Below are 26,937 nucleotides of genomic sequence, written 5' to 3'. Positions count from 1 at the left end.
CTAAACGAATGAATGTTCTCTAAGCCATTCCCTCTCTGCGCCATCAGAGTTACTGTCCTAAGGCACAGGACAGTCCTGTCTTCCATGTCCCTTCAGGGCTCCCACTGATAACAGATTTGCCTCCTCACTCTCAACCCTCCAGGATCCAGCCCCAGTGTAGTCTTGTCTATCTCCTGCCACATGGTGCCCTCAAGGAACCTCTGGCTCCCAATGTATTTGAGAGCTTGCTTTCCTAGCAACTCAACCTGAGATCTGTTCCCACCAAGAATACTTATTCTTGTTAAAATACCTGAAATTAGGAAAGAGATGAAGGCATAAAAACTAGAGGCCTCTGTCAACATGGAGGCCTTGTGTCTCCATATGTAACGTTGCATCCAAACTCTAAGCTCCTGTGCAAACACTTCGTTAGGCAAAGCTATCCCAGATATTGGGAAATGGGTGATGGGTAGACTGGTGGCAAGAACACAGGATCCTGCCCCCAATCCTGTCCTCAGCAGAGCCATCTACTATGCTAGAGGCTGCTGAGAAGATGCTCGTCCAGAGAACAAGGCCAGATGCAGAAACCTTCTATCTGACTCTGAGACTTTGGCCCTAAACTTCAATGCTGGCCCCTGGGGAGCAGGGCTGAGCCACACAGAAGTCTCCTCTTATGGGGCTGGGAGTAGCTAGGACAGTGGCATCAAAGCAAGCAGAGCAGCCTCTTTCTTCCATCCCCCTAAGCCCACACCTGGTATTTAGATCTTACCACTCCGCTGGTGAGGAAAGGTAGTCCTGAGCACGCCAGCAGGGGGAAGAAGCAAGCACAAAAGCATTAGAGGCAGAGTGAGAGAAAGCGTGTTTGCTGCAATGGCCGGAGCAGAGCCGCCTGGCTGCCTGTGCCAGTCATTCAAGGTGGCAGGAGGTTAGGACGCGGATGTCACATCCGTCCTTCCAGATCCATCTGACCTCACCACATAAGAAACAGAGTGTTTAAAGCAAGAGGTACTCTTGCTTCACTGGGCCTCCTCCCAAGCCTGAGCTGGCGAGTCCTGGTCCATCTCCACAGGCCTGTGGCAGCAAAAGCATCCATCCCAAGACACATTCCCATGTGATGCCAAACCTTCAACCGGCATACCGAGCCCTCCATGCCCTGGAGCAGTGGCCCACTAGATATTGGAGGCCCTCTCCTCCTTGGAGATCATTATATTATAGAACAGTGGGGGCAGAGAAGAACGAGAGGAGCTTAAGTTCCCCTCTCCCAGAGAGCACACCCACCCTTCCTGACTCCGCATGGCAGGCTCAGGGGGTTGCACGGTGCTCCCACTGGCTTTGCACAGAGCTCCATTCCAGCTGTAAACATGTGCTCTGTTAGCTCTTTGCATAGCTCTTCCTCATCTTATTTCTATATCCCTAGTGCCTAGCACAGGAAACTGCCTGGCACACGGCAGGGGTCAGTGGATGAAAGATGGATGAGTGTATACATGGACGGGTGAATACATTAATCTGTTTATGGATGTCACTCTCCGCCTTATCTATAAAAACCAACTGGAAAGTTAATTCTAAGAGGCAAACACAAAAGAATACAAGCACAACAATAGGTTTGGTACCCTGGAAGTTCTCAGGAAGTGTTCTGTGTGCTAAATATTTATTCCAGAGATTCTGGAGCAAGACTGTTGTTCAACTGCAGAATGCCCAACTTATAATTTATAAATATTAACATTTGTTCTATTCATTAATTATACATGCTTCTGCCCACAAGTGTATTCAGTACCATTTGTATACCAGGCCCCATATTAGTATTGGAGCTATGAAAAAGAAGCTGGCAGGATGATGCCTGTCCTCAGGCAGTGCATGTTCTAATGGGATGCCCAGCAGGTGATTAGACAAAGTACAGTGTGTATGAGAACAAAGGAGTGTTGAGTTGAGTTCTCTTTCCAAATTATGATAAAAATCAATTTCACTACCCACTTCATACCTTCTTGTCTCATAGAGAACCTGGAGATTAAAAACATTAACAGCGGGACAGTGGCTGCTAATAAGGATGGGGTTTCTTTCTGGCATGATGAAAATGTTCTAGAATTATGGAGTGGTTCATGAGGTTGTACAACCTTATGAGCCCGTCAAAAATCACTGAATTGTATAATTCAAAGGAGTGAATTTTATGGTATGTGAATTTTATCTCAAAAAAGAGAAAAGTTAATAGCTATTTTCAGCCAACCTGAAATATTTAGCAAATTCCAGAGCCAGATACATGGGCCCCTCTTACCTGTTCTCCTTTTAGTCCTGGAAAGCCAGGCAAACCAGTGTCACCTTTTGGTCCTCTAGGGCCCTGGAAGGAATTGTTATATAGTATTTGGTTGTTTGTTAAGATTAAAATGCATAAATCAATCAGAAATATATATATATTTCCAAATAGTAGAATAAACACTGCCATCCCCCAGGCAGGTGGAAGTCAGGATTATCTATGACATTTTCTTAACCTTAAGTGGTCCAGAAATTGTGGTCTGGTAGAAAGAAGATAGCACTGAGTGTTAAGAGGCCTTGAGGCTTCACACTTCTTTAAACATTGGTTTCCTCCAACTGGGTACTACTGACCCAGTCCATCATCTGGGCCTGCTGCCTCTGCTTGCCCCCTGCTCCTCCAGGCCACCTTGCAGCCTGCCTCCTCCACTATTCCCTTCCACGACTCCCACCCCTTCTCTGGATCCCCACTACCTATGAGATGGGACATGGGTACCTTAGCCTGGCACCCCAGCCCATCCCAGCCAGGCATCAACATCTCATCTCCCACACCATCAGGTTGACTCCTTTCCTGCAGCCTCTCTGCACTCCCCCATTGCCTCTGCACCAGCACTCATGCCATCCCCCCATAGGAATGCCCACCCACCCCTCTGCAGAGCCAAATCCACACACGCAGCCAGAGGCAATCTCTTCTCAACTGCAACAGACACCGAATGCCTGTGACAATGACTCACACAGCCACATTTGCCTCAAAAAGGCATTTCAACACTTTCTTGCTATTTTAACTTTTCACAAGTTCCTGTCTTGTCTGGATGAAAGAGTGAATTACCCATTACGGCAGTGGCTTTCAACTCTTTGTTATTATTGTTTAGCAGTGAAACTCTTTTCTTTCCTTTTTTTCCGCCAAATAAAGTCTTAAATGAAAGCCTAATATATACAAATATGTCCAGTGAAGCTTCCCTTATTGCAGGTCAGTGGCCTGGTATGTGCCTATTTGGCCCCCTCCTTACTCCCTGCAGTGGAGGTCCTGGACTCCCTCAGGAACACAGGACCACTCATTTAGAGGAGAATGTGCTCTGAAACGTGCCCCAGGTCTTGGAGCAGCCAAGCCAGGGCTGGAGCTCAGAGGTTTGGCCTTTTTTTCTGCTAACCAAGAGTCATGGTCACAGTCATGGTCATGGTCGCCATTCTCTCTTTTGTTTTTTAATGTCTAGTTAGCAGTATTTTTAGTGTTATCATATGATACGCGCCTTTAGAAAATGTAAAAAGTTCAGAAAATCAGCCAGGCTTAGTGGCTCATGCTTGTAATCCCAGCACTTTGGGAGGCTGAGGCAGATGGATTGTTTGAGTTCAGGAGTTCCAGACCAGCCTGGGCAACATGGTAAATCCCCATGTCTATCAAAAATACAAAAAATTAGCCAGGCATGGTAGCACATGACTATAGTCCAAGCTGCTCGGGAGGCTGAGGTGGGAGGATCATTTGAGCTTGGGGGGCAGAGGTTGCAGTGAGCCACTGCACTCCAGCCTGGATGACCAGAGTGAGGACCCGTCTCAAAATAAATAAATAAATAAATAAAACATTCAGAAAATTATAAAGAAATAGAAAAGGAGACCACTGATCATTCCACCATCAAGAACAAATTTCTATTACATTTGTGATACATTTCCTTCATTCATCCAGAAGCAGTGCATGTCACGCATTGGCATTAGGCCTTTCAGAGCTGCAGTGCTTTGGAGAAATCACCCAGGTCCCACACTGAAGCCACGCATTACTTTTACACAGGCTCAAACTTTTAGACAAAACTAATCTCTTTCCACACAGAAGCATGTTTTCACCTTCCATGGTGAAAGCCCCATAGTGGTGCACACAGATGATTACTTATTAGATGTCTAGTCCATGGTTCCCTCCTTTGCACCCCCTCCATCGCCATCATCCTATGTCTTTAGGGATTTATCTACTTGAAATACTTGAATTGTCCACTTTCATTCATAGCAAGCCAACTGCTGTTTCAGGTTTTGATTGGTCCTGGATAGAGAGAGATAAGTAAAACCCAACCCTCCACAAGTTGTTCATAGGATGGTCAAGAAAAAAAAAGGCAAGGGCACAAATAATTGTGATTTAAGGCAGAAAAGAACCACAGGAGTGGTGACAATAAAGCCTTATGGGACTTAAAGAAGGGGACACTTCCAGGTGGGAGCACCAAGAAAAAGTTAACGAACAAGATGCCACTGGAGCTCAGTCATGCAGAGATGGAGGAAATGTCATTCCACGTGGAAGGAACAGAATGATTGCTGCCACGGGACACAGATAGATGAGGGCAAGGGTCGTACTTACCGGAAATCCTGGCAGCCCAGGCAATCCGTCCGGCCCCTGTGACATGCCAAAGACAGAGCACGCTGGATTAGGAGCAGCATTTCCAGAGTCAGCAGGACCCCCTCCCTCCCAGCCCCTTCCAAAGGCCTCAGCATGCTCCCACAGCTGGGAAGACAGATCGACACAGCATTAGGGATGAAGGGGCCCTGTGAGGGTCTGGATTTGCCAAGGGGAGGACAGCGACTGGAAAGAAAGCAAAGAAAAGAGAGAAGGGGTGGAGGCATGGTAATGCAGGCAGACAAGGCCCAGGGACTGTGAGGACAGGGATGCCCAATCTCTGGTTTTAGTCTGTCTGTGTTTTGCTTCAGTATCCACCCACCTAATACCCGAAACCTCTAATAGCTTGGGGAAAACAAAGACCTCTTGGGAAAAAACTTTCACTTGTTATCTGGTTTGCTCTAGGGTTTCATTATTGAGGTATTTTGGATTATTTGTTTTCATAGAAATCAAATGGATGCAGCAGAGGAGACAGGAAGATGGCTCACAATGAGAGGTCACTCAGTAGGGGAGAAACCTGGTGCCAGAAGAGTCTGCAGATATTTGCAGGAATCTTGGGGCAGCACCAGATTTTCCCCTGGACCTGGATGAATGGGCTTCAGGGCAACCTCACGGGGATCTGCAGGAGAGGCTGGGACATCTGCGTTGCACAGCTGTGAAGGTATAAACCTGTCTCCACAATGACTTGCACAGAGCGTCACAGTGTGCTAAGCAGTTTCACATCCCTCATTTCTTACAAGGTGCCTCAAAGGCTGGAGAAGTGTCATCAGAGAAGAGAATCGGGGGCTCAGAGTGGTGTGTGGAGAAGATGGGGCTGGAACCCCAAGGCTCCCAAAGCCGGAGCTCCTTCCTTTCCCGGCTGCTGACCAGCAGATGCTGGGAGATGCAATGAGGATTTATTCTACAGGCTGTAGGAGGAAGCTTCCTTCGTCTTAGGGCCATTGTACCATGAGTCAACTCTGCCAACATGCAGAAATAATGCATATTTCCGGTTTTTTGTTTGTTTGTTTTGAGACAGAATCTCGCTGTCACCCAGGCTGGGGTGACATTGTGCAATCTTGGCTCACTGCAACTCCCGCCTGCCAGGTTCAAGTGATTCTCATGCCTCAGCCTCCCGAGTAGCTAGGATTACAGGCACACGCCACCATGCCCAGCTAATTGTTGTATTTTTAGTAGAGACAGGGTTTCAACATGTTGGCCAGGCTGGTCTCAAACTCCTGATCTCATGATCTGCCTGCCTCAGCCTCCCAAAGTGCTGGGATTACAGGCGTGAGTCACCACATCTGGCCAAAAATAATGTATATTTCTTATATACATTATAGCCCCATTTTAGAGATCTGGAAATTAACACACAGATAATTTCCAGATTTCTAAAATGGGGCTATAAAGACTAGAATGAGTCCATTTCCTCCTCACGCTCCAGTTTCCCTTGAGCACACGGAAAGATGTCTCCAGGCTCTTCCTATTCTGTGAAATAAGATAATGTAAATAAAAGCAGGCCAAAAGTGTGCAAAAATCGTTTGTTTGTTACTTGGCATTCTCTGATTTCCAGGACACATATTTCTGGTGCACAGGACTGGAAGCTTCCACTGCTTTGGACACAACTTTCCACACGATCAAATTAATGTGAAAGCAACTTTTCAAAGAGTGCAAAGCTTTCTTTCCATTCTATTTGGTATATCCTAGCTCTATGCTTCAGGGGCTAAAGGGATTCCAGAGTAACCCGACTTTGTTTCAACAGGGGCGTCTGGGTAAAAGCCACATTCTGGGGCAGCTGTAGATACCAACCGGAGGCCCCACCAGCTCAGGAATGTCCGAGAAATTCATGAATCCATGGGTGATATTGATCAAGGACTGAAAAGAGAAAAATCAGACAATGAGGACAAAGGATGGCATGTGTTCTGCCTTGTTCCTGGCAACAAAGCTTTAATTAAAGTCACCCAGCACAGCAGAAGACCGCAGACACTGAGAACGCCCTCAGCCCACTGCCAAACACAGCTCTCCCTCCCCCTTCTTATAAAACAGCTCTGAGCCGCCTTCGCACTTTCCTCCTTTACTTAATTTTTAAATCACACAATATCCGAATGTCTTCTCTTTTTAGAATTTAAACATATACATATTACATGCACCCACAGAAAACACAGTGTTGGGGTGTGTGTGTTTGTCCATGTGGTTATTTTACATAAATGGCATCAGGCTGTATTACTCCTCAACTTGCTTTTTTCACTCGGCCATATTGTGTGGAGATCTTTCCATGTGGAATTTTGGAATATGGATATTTTTAGCTTTAAAAGACTGCCAAAGAGCCATCCAAAGGGGCCAATTTACACTTCCACCAGAAGTACACGAGATTACCTTTTTCCCCACACGCTTACACACATTTGATTTTTAAAAATCATGGTTTTTTTTTCCTTCTAACTTTAGTCATCCTTTTTCCAGTTATTTGGGGCTTGTCTTTCTGTGGTCTACCAGCATGATGTTATTTCTCTCTGAAGGGCCAGGATTTTTCATGATGTGATGTCTTAACATCAAAAGGACACGATCTGGTCCCAGCCCACATTCCAGCCTTCTCTCCAATTTCCATCATTCTCCACACATGCCCATGCACACTATCCCCTGCCAGTCAGCTCCCTGGGCCTGGAGCACACACCACATTGTCCTACTCTCTGCTTTGGCTCAGGGCGTCCCTGCCACTAGAACTTTGGAAGTTCTGTCCTCCATGCCTACCTGGTAAACTCCTTCTCAGCTTTCCAGTCCCTGCTCAAAGATACTTCCTCCAGGAAGTCTTCCTTGATTCCTCATATCCCAAACAGTCTTTTCTCCCTTGTTCCCGTCTTTATGTTCCTTTGACTCTCAGTTACAGCTCTGTTACAGCCTTTCTCTTGACTTCACTGGAGGCTCCTTGAAGGTAGGAACTCTGTCTTACTTATTTGTATTTTTAATTTTTTTAATTAGAAACTTTTTAAATATGAGAGACAGGGTCTTGCTATGTTGCCCAGGCTGGTCTCGAGCTCTTGGGCTCAAGCAGTCCTCCTGCCTCAGTCTCTCAAAGTGCTGAGATTACAGGTGTGAGCCACTGCACCTGGCCTTACTTATCTTTACACCCACAGAGCCTAGCATGGACCTGATGCAGAGTGCATGCTCATGAGTGCTTATGCCAGAGTATTTAATATAGGAATAGATAATTCAATGACATCCAACATTTCATCCAACAAACACTGATTAAACCAGCACTATGAGGCCAGTGGTGGGGATACAGAGAAGAAAAAAAACCCCAGAGGGCAGGTGGAGGAGTCAGACACGTAAATAGGCCATTGCTGTACCATGATGGGGGTTTGAAGGATGAAGTTACTGCCTTCCTTGTTGAGGAGAGTTGAGAAGATGCTTTCCTCCATTTGTGTGGACATCTTCCCATGTGTGATTTTGGAGAATGGGTATTTTTAGCTTTAGTTTTAGCAGACTATCAAAGAGCCATCTAAAGGTAGCACACAAAGATGTTTCCTGTGACATGAAGGATGTAATCCTTGGCTTCTCTTGGCTTCTGCACCCTCTCTGTGGCGAGGTGGAGGGACCTTCCTGATGGGCAGTTTGCGAAGCACCAAGGGGCATGCCCAGCTCAGCCACACTTCTTTCCTTCAGATCTCCCTGCCTCGGGGAAGCACATCCATCAACCCATGGATAAGTCCGTCTGATTGGCAGGAACATGTGGCTCTCCCACTGGGTGAAGTCCCTCCACCTAACCTCCATCAGTAATCAAGGCGGTATCTGGGCCTACCTCCTCATCTTTGGCTTTATTTCTCAATGTGCTCTGCCCTTGGCTGGGGAAGGCGCGCACTGCTTATCTGGGGCTTTTTCAAGACCCCAATATCTCTAATACTCCTAGCCTGTTTTTTCAATTGACCCCAAACGCTAATCAGAAGAGACAAATCTGGAAGCACCATGTGAGAGAACAGTGGAACTGAGGGAGGAACAGACAGGCGCTGGCAGGTGGAAGTTCTAACATCAGGCACTGGCTACATGCCCCCTGCATAGCCAGTAGCTCTGAAGTCATGGACAACCTTCTTTTCCCTTTGGCAAAGTTGGAAAATATGTAGGCAAGCTCTGACCTGGATGATACTCACACTAGACAAGACCTCGATGCGCCCAGGTGGCCCTCTCGGCCCAGGGGGTCCCACAATACTGGCTCCATCCGTCCCCCTTTCTCCCTGGTCAAAGCAGCAAGAAGTGAGAAAAAATTCACTGTACAGGGGTGACGCTCCTAGAACCAGGCGGGAAAACCTTCCCACCCCCACCTCCGTGACCTCTGTGATCTCACCTTGGGTCCCTGGTCTCCTTTCTCTCCTTTGGGACCCTGGAAAAATAAACAAACATAAATATTCTTCTAGTCACTTTGCTCACTTCCATCTAGCCTCTCGTCTCGCTATCTCCCCCTAAGTTTTTATGCTTATTTGTCCCAGGCAATGGGAACCAAGGATAAGCGAAAAATACCCCTTCTGGAGTCAGAAGGAAGCAACACCCCACAGAGTGAGAGAATCAGAGGCCTTCTCCCAGCACTGGGTGAGGGTCCTCTTTACCCTTAATCTTAGGGCCCTTTGCCTCTGGGGAATGAGGGAGGTCTGCTTATTTAGTCATGGGAGGGGCCGCGCTGCTCCCTCCTAGACTAAAAGGCTCAGCTCTGGGTCCCATTTAACAAAGAGAATGAAATCCAGGGGATTGGTCCTCCTGAGAGCCCGCATCACAGCATGGTAGGAGATGGACAACACCTGCCAGGGGCTGGAGGCAGTAGGAGGGGCACCTGTCAGGAGCACAGGGCTTTGACCTGGGGCAAAGTGTGTGCATTGAATGGGGCAAACGGAGGGAGGAATAAGTAGAGATGCTTAGTGGTAAGAGACTGAAGTGGGAGAGGGAGAGAGAGAAATAGATGAAGAGAGATAAAAATGATTTTCATGTTCTCTTTCCACATTATGTTTTCTGCAAAACTTCTACACTGCTCCTCAAAGACACAAGCTGTAAAGAGCATCTCATTTCCCTATTGCACAGCTGGGGGCTGGAGGCATAGAGAAGGTGAGTTATTGAAAGTGGCAGAGCTGGGATGCAGCCCACAGCTTCCTCACTGTAGCGTGACAGTGTGACAACCGTCATAATGAAGGTTTCAGAGGTAACCTACGATTGCAGCCGTTGGTCTGGAGAGTTTAGGTTCACTCAATAGCTGGGTGCTTCCAGAGCCTTCGGTATCCTGGGGAAGGGGCAAGAACGAGAATTTCAGATCCAGTTCCTGAGAACCTACTTGTGCCAGGTGTGGTACCAGAAGCTGGCAGCTCACAGGGGAATCCGCACAGCCTCTGCCCTGAGACCAGGGTTTAGCTACCTGGTCTTTCCAGGAGCCCTTAGTACACATCATTTTTATAACCACAGAAAAGGGGAAAAGTACCTCAAATCCAAGTCCCATTGTGCATCCAGGGCCTGGGGGCCCAGGGGGTCCAGGAGGCCCTGGGGGTCCCATGACCCCAGGGGGGCCAGCTTGTCCCTTTTTCCCCGGGGGTCCAGGTAAGCCTCTGTTGCCAGGGTCACCCTGTAGGAAAGAGGGCCGGGTGATTATCCAGCCCTGGGTTCACTCATGGAAGGAAGAACACGCATGCCTGAATCAGAAAATCACTCTTTGAAGTTAATTAGGTTGATGAATTCTCCGATCGGTACTGCTTAATGGTACAGAAACAGCTGTCTTGTTAATTGACGTTTCACTTGGAGATAAGCTGATGCACTCATCTGAATGCATTTGGAGGGAGGGGCGAGGAAGGAGAAAACATCGAAGGGTGTTTACTCCCGACCGTCCCCAGCTGTTCTGCCTTCTCTGAGCAATTCCTCTGAGATGTGTTCCTCTCTGTTCCTTGACATTTATATGTTCAATATTCCAGACCAGCAGTCCAATTATAGTAAACCCAAAGAAAGGGAAGGAGGGAGAAGAAAGCTATTTTTTTTTTTTTTTTACCTTTTCACCAACTGAGCCATTAGGCCCTCTTGCTCCCTGAAAAAAACAAAAACAAAAACAAGGACCAATTAATGCATATCTCATTGGGTATGTTCTGAAGTCAATGCACGATTATGGGCTCTTAGGTAATAGGATATTAAAATAGGACTCTTTCTGTCTCAGACTTTTGGTGTCTCCAAACCAAATACATTACAATAGGGGCCAGTCTGTTGGGCAGGTCGTGCTGAAAGCTTGTGAAACTCACTTTTCAACCATCAGCTCATCACCTACCTCAAGAGTAAACCAGAGAAGTTAAAGATTAACGAGGGAGAGATCACAGAAGGCTTCGCTTGGAGAGCTCCCAGTGGACTGGGGTGGTCCCCTTCCCATGACGGAGGTAGAGGGTACTTCACCACTCTAAAGCGAGGGAAGGGGCTTCAAGATCTGAAATGTATCCCCTAGATTTTTGGAAATATGGGGGATGATGACTGGCTGTCTTCTGGAAAGAACTAAAGACCCAAAGCTGGCTGGAGTAGTCCCCAGAAGACGGAATCAGGGAGGAGGTTGCATTAGAGCAGTTTGCATGGCCACGCCCAGTGGGGACCACACTACAGTTTCCCAGGGGTTAGATGCAGATCTCACAGAAATGAATCTGCTGTGAGCTCCAAGCAGAGGGGAGGACCAAAGGGCATGCATGGGTGGTCAGGAGTGGTCAGCTACGGGGACACTGGCCTACATCAGAGGACTGCGGTAGGGGGGCCCCAGATGGAGAATCTCTGAGAAAACCACAAATGCAGCTGCAAGAGATGAAGTCAGCAATTGCATGGCCACACAGGAGATCCTAAGAGCGATGCTGATGTACCAGCCATCAAAGACTATGTCTTTCCCCCCATTCATTTTTGTTTCTGGGCTACAGTCTCCTTCTTATATCAAATCCATGGAAATGAGAGAATGGATAGTTCTAAAATAGCCATGCTCAAAAATAAGATGGGGAGTGGCATTAGATCCAAAATAGAAATGCCAAAGGGAAAACAGGGAAGTTGAAGACAGGGGCCTCAGCCATCAAGAGAAACCAAAGGGAGAAAAGGCTGCTGCAAAGCCGTGATGGAAGTCAGGTGCATGATGTGGCCCCTGGGCCCCAGAAGGGAGACAGGCTGAAATTCTGCAGGAAGCTAGCTGTCCAGCCCTGCCCATCTCCCCTCCCCTCCCACCCTCACTCCTGCCAAGGAGAAAATATGGGTACCTTAATTTCAGAAAAATAAGAGTTGCTTATTGGGCCAAAGACATAGGGCAGAGCACCAGATGACTAGGAAACTCTGTGAGGTCCAGGAGCACCCTACACACGGAAGATGAGCCACTGAGGTGCCCTGCTTGATGGCACATCTTATTCCTTCCACCCCCTTCCTGAACCCTGCATGTCTCAGAAGGGGCTACTGCCCACCTCCCAACAGTCTGCACCAACAGAGGCAGAAAACAGGCTCAGGCAGGATCCCAATTTCAGAAGTAAACACACAAGAGAGAAACACATCATCTGAGGCAAGGCAACACTGTGAGAAACAACGAATTCAACTATAGAATTACATCCAAGGAAATGGAGTTAAGAAAACAATCCAATAGGACATTGAGTGTAAGACATACGTTCTCACAGAGAAAAGGGAGGATAACGTAGCCATGAAACAAAGACATACCATTATGAAATAAAAACAGTGGTTATGAAAAAGAACCAATTAGAGATCTTGGAAATTATAAATAGAAAACTGTCAAAATGCAGAACTCTGCAGAAGGACTGCATAACAGAATAGACCCACCTGAAGAGAGAATTAATACAGAAATCAGTCTACAGAATTCTCCCAGAAAGCAACATGAGCGGGGAAAAAGACCTAGACAGAATGACAAAGTAGTAAGAGAGACGGAAGCCACAATTGGAAGTTCCAACATTGGTTTAATTGGAGTGGCAGAGGAGAGAATAAACAGATAGAAGGAATGCAGTGTTTAAATTTTCTGAAAAAACACAGAAGTCTCCAGATTAAAAGGCACCCCCCAAACCCCATCCCCCCAAAAAAGTCCATAGAGTACCAAGAAGGATAAATGAAATAATACATTTAAAAAATAATTCACATTGGCCGGGCGCAGTGGCTCAGGCCTGTAATCCCAGCACTTTGGGAGGCTGAGGCGGGTGGATCACAAGGTCAGGAGTTTGAGACCAGCCTGGCCAACATGGTGAAACCCCGTCTCTACTAAAAATACAAAAATTAGCTGGGTGTGGTGGTGTGCGTCTGTAATCCCAGGTACTCAGGAGGCTGAGGCAGGAGAATCGTTTGAACCTGGGAGAAGGAGGTTGCAGTGAGCCAAGATCGTACCACTGCGTGACTTTGTCTCAAAATAATAATAATAATGATAATAAATAAATAAAAATAAATAAATAAAAATAAGAATCCACATTTAGTAACAACGCAGAGGAATTTTTAAACACCAAGAATAAAGAAAAATAAATTCCCACATTTGCCAAAGAGAAAAATCAGATGACCTCCAATAGAGTGAGAATCAGAGTGAATCTGACTTTGTGTTGGCAACACTGGATGCTGGAAGATGATGGTGATCATCTTCAAATCATCACGGGCAAATGACTTTCAACTCAGAATCCTATACTCAACCAAATGAGAAGAAAGTAAAAACATTTAAAAAAATCCAGGGTCTCAGAAAATTTGCCATCTACAGACAGTCTGTGAAAATATCACTGGAGGACCTACTCTAACAAAAATAATTAAAGAGGAAATAGGACACAGGAAGCAATGAAAACTATATTCATATATTACTATTATAATTAAAATTTAATTTTAATAAATGCTTGAAGTAGAGTTGCTCTGTCGCTCACCTACCAGCCCTAAGGCACTTCCACAAAGTCCCATGGCTCTGCCACGGCACAGAAAAAAAGGGACTAAAGCAATCTGCAGGTTCCTTCCAGTTCTGAATCTTTGGGACTCTAGTTGAGTATGAGCCTAAGCAAAACTCTCAGGGTAGATGAGAAAGATGAGGCCATGGTGTGTCCAGCAAAACTGCCTGCACACAACAGGCAACACCACGCAACAATCTCCCCCTTTCTCCTTCACAGACATGGGCCCATGCTGTTTGCTTGGTAGCTGTGATAACCTTCTTCAGGGAACTGGCTGCTCTCATGGGTGAGGTTCGTGGATTTGCTAGGTGAGGGCTTCTGCCTGATGCTGGAGGAAGACAAATGCCTCACGTCTGGGGGCATGCGGGGGGCAAGGGAAAGGTCCCATGTCTTGCAGTGTTTTCCTATTGCGACACACTACCCAGTTCTTGGCCTAGGAATGGGGATCACAGGGGCTGAGGGTGGGCTGGGCTTCCAGGTAAGGCACCAGGCTCTGGAGGCAGGCTCTGAGGCTGGAGTGGCAAGGAATTTCTGCAATCAAAGCCCTCCATAAGGTCTCCCAGGGCAGCCCCATAGAACCTTGGTGCCTCTCTTGCAAAGGAGCCAGCAGGGACACTCTGGCCATTCTGGGGAGGTGGGAGGAGAAAGTGTACTCAGTGAAGGAAGTGACAGTGACTGGGCTCTGTCACCTCCCTGCTGGCCAGCCTCAACAGGGAGAAAGTAAGCGTGGCCTTCCACCTGCAGTGGAAATATGACTGCAATAACTGGATGCCCATTTTACTGCCTAACCCAGGGGCTGCAGTTGCTATGTCTGCTTCTCTTGGCTTGTTGCTGGCTGCCCATTGCAATCTGTCTTCAATGAAAGTGACAATCTTGTGCATCTTTTCAGTAACAAGTCAAACTACCATCAGGATTGTTGTGAAACAGAAACTAAAATAGCCTCCCTCTAAAAACCTTGTCGCTGCGTTGCCAGCTGATCTTGTTACAGAAAATTATGTCTATAAAGTGAAAAACTGAATTATTTCAGTTGCCTTCCTCATTCCTTTCCAATCAAGAGTGCATCTTATAGAGTTTCAAAGGAAGTTCTAGAAGATATCATGGGCCTTGGTTTATGGTCTTAGATGATTTTATCCAGCTTAGACATGGTAAAAAGAGAGTATTCAAATCCATTCCATTGACCCACAGATAAGATGGCCATCAGCTTGGAACATGAGTAGATTAACTTGTGGGTAGAAGAGCCCATCTTACTGGAATTTATGTGAACAGGCAGGGTGAAAAGGAGGAGCTCCAATGAACAGGCTGAGGAAGGTTCCTATTCCCAAAATGGTGATGTTGGAGTTGTACATTATTTCTTAATGAGAGAATTTTTGTGCAGTGAGGGCATGCATGCAATCCTGGAATTCCAAATAGCAGAGCTGCAAGTATGGTTTTAAAAGTGATGAAATATGAAGATATCAGTTCACTAATGGAAACATTGCAAAGGAATGAGGTACAATAGTGCTGTGTGTTACAACATCGTGGTTTAGAATTGATTCAAAATGTTGGTTTACTGTGGTGAATTGGATTTTCTAAGGACATTACTCAATTTCAGCACACAGGAACCTCAAAGAACCTAATGGAGACGATAATTCTTTTTTCCCGTGTGGCTTCTGAGACAGCACATCTTACTGCCTTGCAGATGTCTGTTGGTTTTCCTTCTGCTGTTTGTAATACTGATAACCAGTTTCTTTTCTGTTACAATTGACTATGGTCTATTTGATTTTTTTTTTTTTTTTTTTTTTGAGGTGGAGTTTCGCTCTTGTTGCCCAGGCTGGAGTGCAATGACACGATCTCTGCTCACTGCAACGCTGGCCTCCCGGATTCAAGCGATTCTCCTGCCTCAGCCTCTTGAGTAGCTGGGATTATAGGTGCCCACCACCACGCCCAGCTAATTTTTTTGTATTTTTAGTAGAGACGGGGTTTTGCCATGTTGACCAGGCTGGTCTCGAACTCCTGACCTCAGGTGATCCACCAACCTCAGCTTACCAAAGTGCTGGGATTACAGGTGTGAACCACTGCACCCAGCCATCTATTTAATTTTATGGAGGCCTATAATCCAGATGTTGAACCAAACACTTCTGATGATGAAAGAAGATATAAAATAGGAAACTAGGCAACTATTTCAGTGTTTCTTTTAAACATGTTGTTAGAAGGTCTAAACCCATTACTGGGTCCTAGGCAAAAGCAGCTTACTTCTCTATTCTTTCTTATACAAGGTTTAGAGAATTGTTCAGAGACCAATTGGGATTGCTTGGAGAAAGGGAAGGTGATGGTGATTTAACTGTATTTCTCTTACATCAATGGAAAAGACGGAAGCTGATTTTACAATGACAGTTTGGCAGCTCAGTGAAATTACTCAAAGGCAATTACTGGCAATTCAGCATTCCTCAGTAATTCCGGACACTGAAGAAAATTTCCAAGCACAAACTCCTGCCTGGGTGTCCCAGTACCTTTTGAGACTGCAGAATAACATGAATGATTTAGATTCTGAAAGTAGAAAATCAACAACTGTTAACACCAGGTGTGTTCCAAAGAACTGAATGGCAGAATCTGCGGGGCAAAAGCAGAAAGAAATGATTTTTCAGAGATCCGTCTTCTCCAGCAAGTTCTTCTGCATTCTTTCTAGAAACATTCTACTGCTGAGAAAGCAGGCTACTCCTCACCTATTCCTTCTTGGGCTAAAGATCTTAGAGTTAGTTGCTCATCTTGATTTGGGAAAAATAAAGTAAGGAATATTTCTATCATCGAACTCAGCATAGAATAATCTATTTGATAAATTCTTTTTGAGGTGCCATTTAAAAATACTTTAATTTTTGTAATTTCAATAGTTTTTTTGGGAACAGATGGTGTTTGGTTACATGAGTAAGTTCTTTAGTGGTGATTTATGAGATTTTGGTGTACCCATCACCTGAGCAGGGTATACTGTACCCAATCTGTACTCTTTTATCCCTCACCCCCTCCCACCCTTTCCCCAAGTCCCCAAAGTCTGTTGTATCAATCATTTTTAATTTTTTCTTGGAGATGGAGTCTTACCCTGTCACCCAGGCTGAAGTGCAGTGACACGATATTGGCTCACTGCAACCTCCGGCTCCCAGGTTCAAGCGATTCTCCTGCCTCAGCCTCCCAAGCAGCTGGGATTATAGGTGTGTGCCACCACACCTGGCTGATTTTTGTATTTTTAGTAGAGATGAAGTTTCACTATGTTGGTCAGGCTGGTCTTCAACTCCTGACCTCATTATGTGCCCACCTCAGCCTCCCAAAGTGCTGGGATTACAGGTGTGAGCCATCGCACCCAGCCTGTTATACCATTCTTACGACTTTGTGTCCTCATAGCTTAGCTCGTACTTAAGATATTTGAAGAATTCTTAATGAGCATCATATTTTGATCTCAATCTCATATTTTATAATAATAATTATTATATACAAAACATTTTTTTCCAGCTAAATAACCTGAACCTTATTCTTTGTAGGGAAAACTCCATTTTAGATAACTGCCTAGATTGGTCTATGTGCTGTGCTAAAGAGAAGGGAGGCTGATTTCACCACAGCAAATGGAAAGACTTCCCTACAAGTGGATCCATCCAACGGTGCAAGGCACTGCCTGGGCAGGAGATGAGTTCCTTGTCACTGGAGGTATGCAAGTTGAAGGAAAGATATTGTTGATGGGGAGTCCTTGGATCTTATGATCTATTACAGCCCTGAAGTTGTTCATTTCCTTTAGCACATTTTTTGTTATTTTTACATACTGAATATGTACCTTGGTTTATTGGTTTTGTTTTGTTTTGTTCTGTTCTTAACGTAAATATCATGTGCAAGGTTTCCCGCCAGGTCTCCAGATGCACATTTCTAAGTTCTTCCAAGTCTGCTTTTACTTGATCAGAAAATCTCATATGTGCACAGTGCAACAAATTGAGATGTATAGCAAATTTCAGAAACAAATATGATTGGTCTCCAACATTCACCCTAGGCAAGCCTGCTGCTCCGTGCACTGCTGATTCTTCAAGCAGCTGCAGAGTACATGTGCAAGGGTGTTTTGTATGCAGTTGTGGGTGTGGGTAGCTTTAAGTTTGAGACACAGTATGGGAGGGGTGTGTGTGGGTGGGTGGGGGAAGCCTGGAAGAAGAACAGGTAAGAAGAGTGTAGGTCTGTGGTGCTTCCTGCAAAATTTAATTTCTTATGAAACCGTTGGTACATGTAAAATGAGTTCTATAAAGCTTGACAATTGTTTCTTTTTCTGAGAAATAAGCTTTCCACGAAAATTGAGTTATGGCTCCAATTAAAATAAACATACTCCAGAGCTGACGGAAACTAGAAATTCAGATCAGCAATGATGATGGTGTCTACAGAGTCAGCATTTTCCACGTCTTTATCCATGAGAGGTTCACAGAAGGCCCCACTTCCGATCCCAGCTGAGAGGGACTCTTCCTCCTCTAGGCCCCAGTAAAACCCATTGATCGCATCCCTAGCACAGGGCTCACCTGGTCTTTATTGCCTTCCTTTGACAGACATGGCTTATCTCATCAAGCTGTGAACACTGCAGAGGCAGGAACCCCCCCTACACACACACGCCCTAGGTAGCACCAGCGCAGGCTTGCAGACAGGAGGCAGGACCAGCTTACAGACAGAGAATGAAGAGGATGAAGGCAGGCCAGACTCCGGGAAAAGCGGACTAACGTCTCCAAAGGAAATTTCATTCATGCATCAAACACTAATAGAGGCCTGTGCTAGGTTCTAAGGAGAGAGAGGCAGTACTACATGCTCTATGTCAGGGTGGGGGTGAGGAGCAGACAGGCTAGCTAACACCTTTAGTGTCACTGTCAGTAGCATGGGAACTTCCTATGATGCTCATAGGAAGCGGAGGAAGGAAGGGTGCTTTCTGCTCATAATGAGTCAGGGAGAGCTTCCCACAGCTTCCCACTGGGTCTTGGAGGATGAGAAAAAATGGAAAAGGATATCCCAAACAGGGAGAAAACCATGTGCAAAGGCCAGGAGGCCAGAAGGGAAAAGCATGCCCAGAGCATTTGGGCAGAACCAGCCCACTGGCCAAGAGGCCATGTGAGGAGTTGGGGGATGCGCTAGAGAGGCAGCTTGTGCGAATCAGGAAGGGCCAGAGGTCTGCACAGAGCTAGAGTGTGTCCTGCAGGCAGTGGAGCCCTTGATCTTTTCTCAGTAGCCAGGGCAGGGGCTGACGAGAGCTTGCTATGAGAAGGTGAACTGGGCAGGAGGCTGGAGGGTGGGTGGAGAGAATGGGACAGCGACAGGGAGCCCAAGGCCACCGTAAGAGTGAGAAGAGATGAGTCCAGCTCAGTGGGGAGAGAAAGGTGAGAGATGTGGAGGTCAGACTGGGCCATCTTGGCACTGACCAATCATAGCAGGAAAGGGAGGGAAGGAGGAGTTAGAGAAGATTCCATTTCTGGCTCTAGGTGACCAGGTAGATGGCAATGCCATTCACTGAAGTTAGGGACACACAAGAGTGGGCAGGGAAGGTGCTGAGTTCAGGCTTGGGCATGATGAGTCCCATGACGGGGACATTCAGCAGAAGTGGCCAGCAGGGGATTTCAGAAGGCCAGGTGGTCAGTCACATAAGAGGCAAGGTCAGGCTTAGGGGTCAGAGAGAGTAGTGAGAGCCCGGTGGCTCCCATGTGTTAGGACCCTCCCGTGTTCCCCGTACCTTCTCCCCTTTCATCCCAGGAAGGCCGGTGGCTCCATCAACTCCAGGCTGTCCCTCAGGGCCCTGGGGAACATCAGTGAAAATCAACCCACAACATTTCTGCTAAGAATCATGTACACATGTTTGCTAGAAAAGGAGAGCAGGGTTGGGAGGCAGGTGAGGATGGTGGGCCCAGGGCCTCATGTCAGGTGCAAGGCAGGAACCTAGTCCTTGGCCCAGGCTGGGTCACTGCTGACTGTGCACCTGTGGTTAACAGTCCTTTACTCTCCAGATCACATTTCCTCCTCTATGGGGAAGTTAGAGGCAGGGTTGGACCACATGGTCTCCAGGGGTCTCCTACCCCAGGCCCAGCCCTGATGGCCTATGATTCCAAGATTCTTTATGAATCTGTGTCTCCTGTACAGATGTTTCTTGACTTACAATGGGGCTATATCTGATAACCAATTGTAAGTTGAAAATATCTTAAGTCCAAAATGCATTTAATACACCTAAACTACTGAACATCATAGCTTAGCCTAGCCTACCTTAAACATACTCACAACACTTCCATTAGTCTATAGTTGGGCAAAGTCATCAAACACAAAGCCTATTTTATAATAAAGTGTTGAAAGTGAAAACAGAATGGCTGCATGGGTACTCGAGGTACAGTCTCTGCTGAACGTGTATCACTTTGCACCATTGTAAAGTCAAAAACATCTTAAGTTGAACCATTTGTAAGTAGGGGACCATCTGTACTGATTATGATAAAGCAGCAAAACAATATGTAGGATGATGTTTTTCTTGGCTGCTGCTTCTTTCAAATCTCAGCAATGATTCAGATGAGGAGGATTTCTGTTTACAAACAGCTAGCTGCTCTCTCCTCATCGCGAAACTTGGACAGTGCTGGGTATTGCCATCTGTACTCCCCTCCCTGGCTAAAGGAAGTCCCACAGTCGCAGAGATGGGGAGAAGACTTCAGTTGCTCACCGGGGGCCCGGGTTCACCAGCACGTCCATCCTCTCCAGGAGATCCAGGGGGTCCCAGGAAAACATCAGTTCCTGGTTTTCCCGGAATCCCAGGTAAGCCAGGTGGCCCTGGGGGCCCTGGAGGACCCTAAAAACACGGAGACTCTGTTAGAAACAGTGGGGGAAAACCGAATGAGATACTGAATATATGTGCTTCCTACATTCTCTCAAATTCTTACAACAATCCTACAAGTAGGGTTTGGTGTTCCCACTGAGCAGATGGGGAAACTGAGGCTCAGTGAGACCCTGCGACTCAAAGGCTCTCAGAAACACAGCTAATTAGTAGGAGAACTGGGATTTGAATCTCAGTGTTTCTGAGCCCATCATAGTGTGTTTTCTCCCAAAAGGCTGAATACAAGAAAGATCCAATTAGTTGGAATACTGAGAGGTACCCTGGCGAACTTAGTTTTCTGATTAACTGTGAGGTCAGTCAAAAACTGCTTGTTGTGTAGCCTTGTTATTAAAACTCTCTCTGAAGTGCACTAGTGTTTTTAGACCATTGCTGGGTTGGCTGATCCCACCAGGCTAGGAGATTCATTTGACTCCCATTCCATTTAACTACGGAGTCCAGAACCCTTCTAGCCCTGGCCATGAGGAGTAGGCAGAGGAGCAGCCAAGTGGAGCTTTCAACCAGGGATTCAGCACAGGCGCTCAGGGACAGAGGCACCAGCTGCAGCTAGAGAAGGAAGAAACTCCCCAGGGGGCAATTTCAGAAAGGGCTGGTGGAGCCCCCGCCTTGGCAGGAGGCCAGGGGAGCAAGAGGCACCAAAGAGAAAGAGTAGTCTGGAGAGGGAGGCAGGGAGAGGGTGCATAAGGGAAGGATATTTCAGGAAGGTTCTGGAAGCTGAAGTAGAATATGCCACCCAGAGACAAGGCCAGCAGTTCTCTTTAATGAATAGGGTGAGAGGAGGGGGAGGGAGGATCGAAAGCCAATTGGCAGAGGTGAAGGGCACTGGGCACACCTGCTGCGGGGCAGCCTACTCCAGAAGCCCACCAGGAAAAGGAAGAAGGTGGGGCGAGGAGGTCCTGAAGATAAATGTAGGCTCATACTCACTTACGATGCAACTGATCAAAGTGGACAATTTCAAACATATATACAGGTACAGGGAAAAGCAGAATGAACCCCCACGAGCTCACCGCCAACAACCCCAGAGGCGGCCAGTCCAGTTCCATCTGTCCCCCACCCCAGCGTCCCTCCCTCTGGGGTTATTTTGAAGGCAGTCCCAGACACCAGGTCGTGTTCTCCTTCACACTCACTCTCAGCAACTCCTCACTGCCCACCAGGTCACCAGAGCCAGAGCCGACGTCCGAGCCCCAGCCCAGGCCAGAGCCCTCTGCCTCTGCTCCCACCTGGAGAGAGAAGAAATTTCCACAACTTGCATTTAACTGCCAGACTCCAAGGACAGCCACATCGCTGAAAGTTTTCTCCAAAATGGGGAAATTTTTCCTACGTCCCGTAGCCCGATAACTTCTGCTCCCCATTTTCTCTGACTTTTCTCCCACTCCCCTCTACAGCTACTCTTCTTCCTTGCCACCTCCCAGCTGTGCAGCCCACTCACGTCCTCAGCCTCCTTTCCTGTCTTTCAATTCCCGACTCATCCTTCAAGGCCCGGTTCCACAGTCTCCTCCTCCACGAAGCCCTCCCTACCCGTTTCCAAGCAGAATTCTTCTCTCCCTCCGTGGTGCTCCCACTAGCCTCTGTCAAGTTCTCAATGAGATGCTAGGACCACGTGACTTGAAGCTTAGTTGTGCATGTGTCTGTCAGCTTCTCTAAACTAGGGCTCCTCAAGAGCCAGCCCACACCTGGGACACACTGGGCGTCCAGAGTCCAGCAGGAGGCTGAGCACCCAGAGAGCCCTCAGTGCATACTTGAATGGCATCAAATGTATCTGAAGAACAAGGGGAATCTCCAAAACACCTTTCCGGTACTTAACTCCTGAAGACAGGAACCAGGCAGGGCCTAATTTATTCATTGAATGTGTGTGTACTGAGCACCCCCGAGAGGCACCAAGGAAGAGCTGGGTTTCGGGGTTACAGCTGTGTTTAGGAAGGTCACAGTGGTGGGCACATGTGTGTGCGGGAAGGGAAGTGGTGATATGGAGGCAGAGAGGCCAGTTAGGAGGCTGGTGCCATTGCCCAAGAGAAGAGGAGGAGACACTACACAGCTAGACTCAGGGGGACTTGGGGACACTCTGGACAGGGCTGGGGAAGCGAGTTGACTATTCAAGGATGCTTCTCTCTTGCTGACCAGGTAGATGGGGTGCCATTCCCAGAGATGGGGAACCCAGGAGGAGAAGCAGGTCTGAGGCACGGGTAATGAGTCCAGTTTAGGAAGTGTTGAGTTTGAAGAACTTCTGGGACATTCAAGGTACAGGATTTAAACTGGATAGAAATCAGTTCTGCTGCTGCACACTGGGGTAGAAAGCCCTGGGGTCTGACTGCAAGATACTTTGGGGGCCAAAAAGGAGAGTCCTCAGCCTGTGGCTGTTTTGGCTACATCCCTGGTCTTACACCTGTGTGTGTGACAAGCCTGGATGGAAATCTCACCGTGGGTCCAACAGGCCCAGAAGGTTCAGGCGGGCCAGGAATCTCCTCCCCAGCATCACCCTAAAGAGAACAAAATGTTCAGTGAAGTGCTGGAACCCTGTTCCTTCCATCTCCCCATCTTTCTGTAGAAATCATGCTCATCTTTAAAATCAGGATCACACAGGAATGAAAAATGGCATTGTCCTTCGCAGAGACAGCTCAAGGGAATGCCTTGTCCCACCCCAGGGCTCAGAAGCCCTTTGTTTCTGAGCCATACTTGGAGGGCACGGGCTGTGGTGGAAAGAGGTGACCAGCATGAGCATGCATCGCATACACCCTCCCTTCCTCCAGGATTTATCTCCACCTTCTGGTCTGGGCCCTGCTAGAACACCAGTGCCCAGGCCCAATGTGGACTCCCCTGAAGCCTGCCCTGTCCACCTGCTCCTCCCACCAGGGCCTGTGACCTTTACAGCAACATCATTGCTCGCAGCCTGCCCCTCTGGGACCATGTGCCCCTCAAGGGCAGGCACAGTGCCTGAATCACCTCCAGGTCCCAGCATCTGGCGCAAGGCTGGTGCCCCAGAAAATGCTTTTCAAATGACAGAAGCACACATTTGGAAAGGAGGCAGATGAAAGAAAATGACAGAGTGGCATCCCAGGAGGTTTTGGCTGTCAAAAAGTGCCCGGGGAAGTGGCTTCTTTGACAAAGTGACAGGATGGCCAGATCCGCCAAAAGGAGAGTGGAAATGTCCACAGTAAAGTCCCCAAATCTGTGTGTTGTGAGGCCTCCTCCCAGAGCCTTCTGCTGCCCCCCAGAGCCCTGCTGGCATCTGAAGTCCACTGAGATGGCCAGAGGCAGAGACAAGTGAGGACACCTCCCTCCCCAGCCCTGGCCCTCCCTTCCCCACACTCCAGTGGGCACTCAGGAGGTCCCAGGACGGGAGCATCATCTGCCACAAGGAATGGCCTCCATGCAGCCTGGAGGGAGGCAAGGCGGGCAGAGGACCAGGGTCACGGTGGGGATGAGAAGGCTCCCAGAGGCAGCCAAGTTGCCGCCTATGGCCAGAGCAGGCTCCTTGGGCAGGATCTCTTGACTGGGGTCACTGTCGACACATCCCCTTGGGAACAGCTTAGCACCAGCAGGTGTTTTGGTAAGAGGAATTTGTTATTCCTGCGGTGACTGACACCAGCTAAAGCACTTCCATAAACATCCCCTCATGTCATCCCATACCAGAGGGTCATCATCACCACCCCCATTTTACAGATGGAGAAATTGGAGCAAAGAAATAGTAAAGAACTTTCAGGAGATCCCACAGCTACAAAAAGGCAAACCTAGGCCTGTGGTCCTCAGAAGCTCTTGTCTTCCCAACATTTTCCCAGGAAGAAAATCAGGGGCAGAGCCCAGAGCTCAGACACAGAAGTGAAGAAAACTGGCCGCAGATGTGTGGCAGAGCCAGGTTTGGAATCACAGGACCCTTTGATACTCCATAGAGAAGCCAAGGCCCACGGAGGTCAAGGGACTTGGCCACAGTCACCAGGTGGTGAGAAGAGACTCGGCCAGAACTGCCCGGTGCCCTTTTCATGATTCTCCCAGACCTACAAGTCCATTTCTTTTGGGGTTAGCCCTCTTGCTGCTTCTGCGATCCGCTTGATCAAAGTGGACTAAATCAAACCCAAATAACATGCTTAGGACACTTGATCAGGAGCCAAAGTGTTCCCCAGGATAGTCACGGCACAAACCTTTTCTCCTTTGGGCTCAGCCTGTCCTTTCATTCCCACATGTTCTCTTTGAGCCTAAAACAAGAAGATTTGGTTAAAACATGGCCACAACATATTTGGGACATGGGGCTGCTGAGTTCTGACGACATTCCCGTGCATGAGCTAGGGCTTGCACTGGGCTGAAGTCAGTGAGCCCCGTGAAGAGAGAGGCTGCCTCATCACTGCAGCATGCCCTGTACCGGCAGATAATAGGCTCTCAGTACCTATTTGCCAGATGACTAGTGGGAAGAGCCTGGCATTTGACACACCTGACAATCAGTCTTCTCTCTCACTTGTGTTCCACAACACAGATTTTTAAATATATTACTTCATTTCCAGGGCAACATTCTCCATATATTTGCTAAGATCTATTAGTCAGTCCTTAGAAATGTAATGACATCATTGTGACCAGTGTGGACTTTGCTAATCAACTTCTGGCTCTCGTCTGAAGACAGTGGTTGTAGACAGTGCAGAAAACCAAAGCACCAAAAAGTCCAGAGACAAAGGCTCTCACTCCTACTGGACCCCTAGGAGCTACGTGATCTTGAGCAAAGCTCTAATCCTTTTTGGGCCTCATCTGTAAAATAATTCTAGACAGCTAATTTTTTGAGTATGTACTATGTGCTGGGTCATGTTTTCCATGTATAAACTCATTTAATCCTCACAAATCAAGAGGTAGGTTCTATGATTATGATTCCCATTTTATGCATGAGTCAACTGAGACAGAGAGAAGTGAAGAAAACTGGCCACAGATATGTGGCAGAGCCACGCAAACTATACTGCCATGGTGACTCTGAGATTCAAACTGACCTAGAGTCACCATGGCAGTATAGCTTGCCTGGCTCTGTCACATATCTGCCAATACTGATCCTAGGGGCCAGGTGCAGTGGCTCACGCCTGTAATCCCAGCACTTTGGGAGGCTGAGGCAGCTGAATCATCTGAGGTCAGGAGTTCAAGACCAGCATGGCCAACATGGTGAAATCCTGTCTCTACTAAAAACAAACAAACAAGCAAACAAAAAAATTAGCCGGGCCGTAGCAGCACACGCCTGTAATCCCAGCTACTCTGCAGGCTGAGGCAGGAGAATTGCTTGAGCCTGAGAGGCGGAGGTTGTGGTGAGCCGAGATCACGCCATAGCACTCTTGTCTGGGCAAGAGAGTGAGGCCCTGTCTCAAGAAAAAAACAAACAACAACAACAACAACAACAACAACAAAACACAAAAAAAGCTGATCCTGGAGATATCCCAGGGTGGGTGCCTTCTTGACAATCTTGTGCTTTTAGACTCTGCTCAGGAATCAGGGCATTCATCTGAATTCGTTGCAGATCCCTAACGTGGACACTTAGCAGGAATCTGTCTTCATCAGACATCAACCATGTCTCTGTTTCTCTCTCTCTTTCTGTCTCTCATTCTATCTCTAATTCCCTCTGTGTCTGTCTCTCTCTCTCTTCCTTCTCAGAGCTTTAAAAAATCTATTGTAAAAATTGTAAGCCACCACCACAGTGGAAAATGTATTAAACCACAATGTGTTAAAAAACTAACAACCTTCCACAGTTCCACCACTTTGAGGCAACAGCTACCAACATTTACAAAGGGTATTTCCTTCTAGTGTTTTTGCATATGTGTATTTTTAAATAGTTAACCACACAATATACTCAGATTTATAACCAGCTTCTTTCACTTAACATTATATGCTAAGCATTTCCCCCATCATTAAATATTTCTAACAAATATAATTTTGTTAGCTACATAATGTTCCATTGTTTGAATATACTTTTTTGAAGCTCATTATTTTATTTTTATTATTATTTTATCATACTTTATGTTCTAGGGTACATGTGCACAATGTGCAGGTTTGTTACATATGTATACATGTGCCATGTTGGTTTGCTGCACCCATTAACTTGTCATTTACATTACGTATATCTCCTAATGCTATCCCTCCCCACTCCCCCCACCCCACAAAAGGCCCCAGTGTGTGATGTTCACCTTCCTGTGTCCAAGTGTTCTCATTGTTCAATTCCCACCTATGAGTGACAACATGCGGTGTTTGGTTTTCTGTTCTTGCAATAGCTTGCTGAGAATGATGGTTTCCAGCTGCATCCATGCCCCTACAAAGGACATGAGCTCATCCTTTTTTATGGCTGCATAGTATACCATATAAAATTTGGCTCCATAGTATTCCATATAAAAATTCCATTTTTCGATTTTCAATAACAAAAAATTTAAAAAATGGCCACACTGCCCAAGGTAATTTATAGATTCAAAGCCATCTCCATTAAGCTACCAATGACTTTCTTCACAGAATTGGAAAAAGCTACTTTAAAGTTCATATGGAATCAAAAAAAGAGCCTGCATTGCCAAGACAATATGTGCCACATTTTCTTAATCCAGTCTGTCATTGATGGATATTTGAGTTGGTTCCAAGGCTTTGCTATTGTGAATAGTGCCGCAATAAACATACATGTGCATGTGTCTATATAGCAG

At 46.9% G+C, this 26,937-nt stretch overlaps 1 protein-coding gene across 1 annotated transcript in view; it reads right to left on the bottom strand.

The window, feature by feature from the left end:
* The window catches only part of COL15A1 (collagen, type XV, alpha 1), a 128,885-nt gene that overhangs the window by 26,685 nt on the left and 75,263 nt on the right, over positions 1-26,937 (bottom strand). Inside the window, exons 12-24 of the mRNA XM_011939492.1 lie at positions 24,433-24,486; positions 22,714-22,773; positions 21,424-21,516; positions 20,129-20,254; positions 19,163-19,225; positions 10,581-10,616; positions 10,023-10,163; positions 9,759-9,827; positions 8,907-8,942; positions 8,713-8,796; positions 6,380-6,445; positions 4,556-4,591; positions 2,246-2,308 (exon numbers count right to left, since the gene is read on the bottom strand). Coding sequence (XP_011794882.1) covers positions 2,246-2,308; positions 4,556-4,591; positions 6,380-6,445; positions 8,713-8,796; positions 8,907-8,942; positions 9,759-9,827; positions 10,023-10,163; positions 10,581-10,616; positions 19,163-19,225; positions 20,129-20,254; positions 21,424-21,516; positions 22,714-22,773; positions 24,433-24,486 — 927 coding nt within the window. The remainder of the gene's footprint in view (positions 1-2,245; positions 2,309-4,555; positions 4,592-6,379; positions 6,446-8,712; positions 8,797-8,906; positions 8,943-9,758; positions 9,828-10,022; positions 10,164-10,580; positions 10,617-19,162; positions 19,226-20,128; positions 20,255-21,423; positions 21,517-22,713; positions 22,774-24,432; positions 24,487-26,937) is intronic.

Source organism: Colobus angolensis, unplaced genomic scaffold (assembly GCF_000951035.1).
Source record: "Colobus angolensis palliatus isolate OR3802 unplaced genomic scaffold, Cang.pa_1.0 Scaffold181, whole genome shotgun sequence".
In the NCBI taxonomy this organism is placed as follows: Eukaryota; Metazoa; Chordata; class Mammalia; order Primates; family Cercopithecidae; genus Colobus; species Colobus angolensis.
The sequence above is the reverse complement of the archived record's forward strand: the minus strand, read 5'-3'. Positions and strand labels throughout refer to the sequence as shown.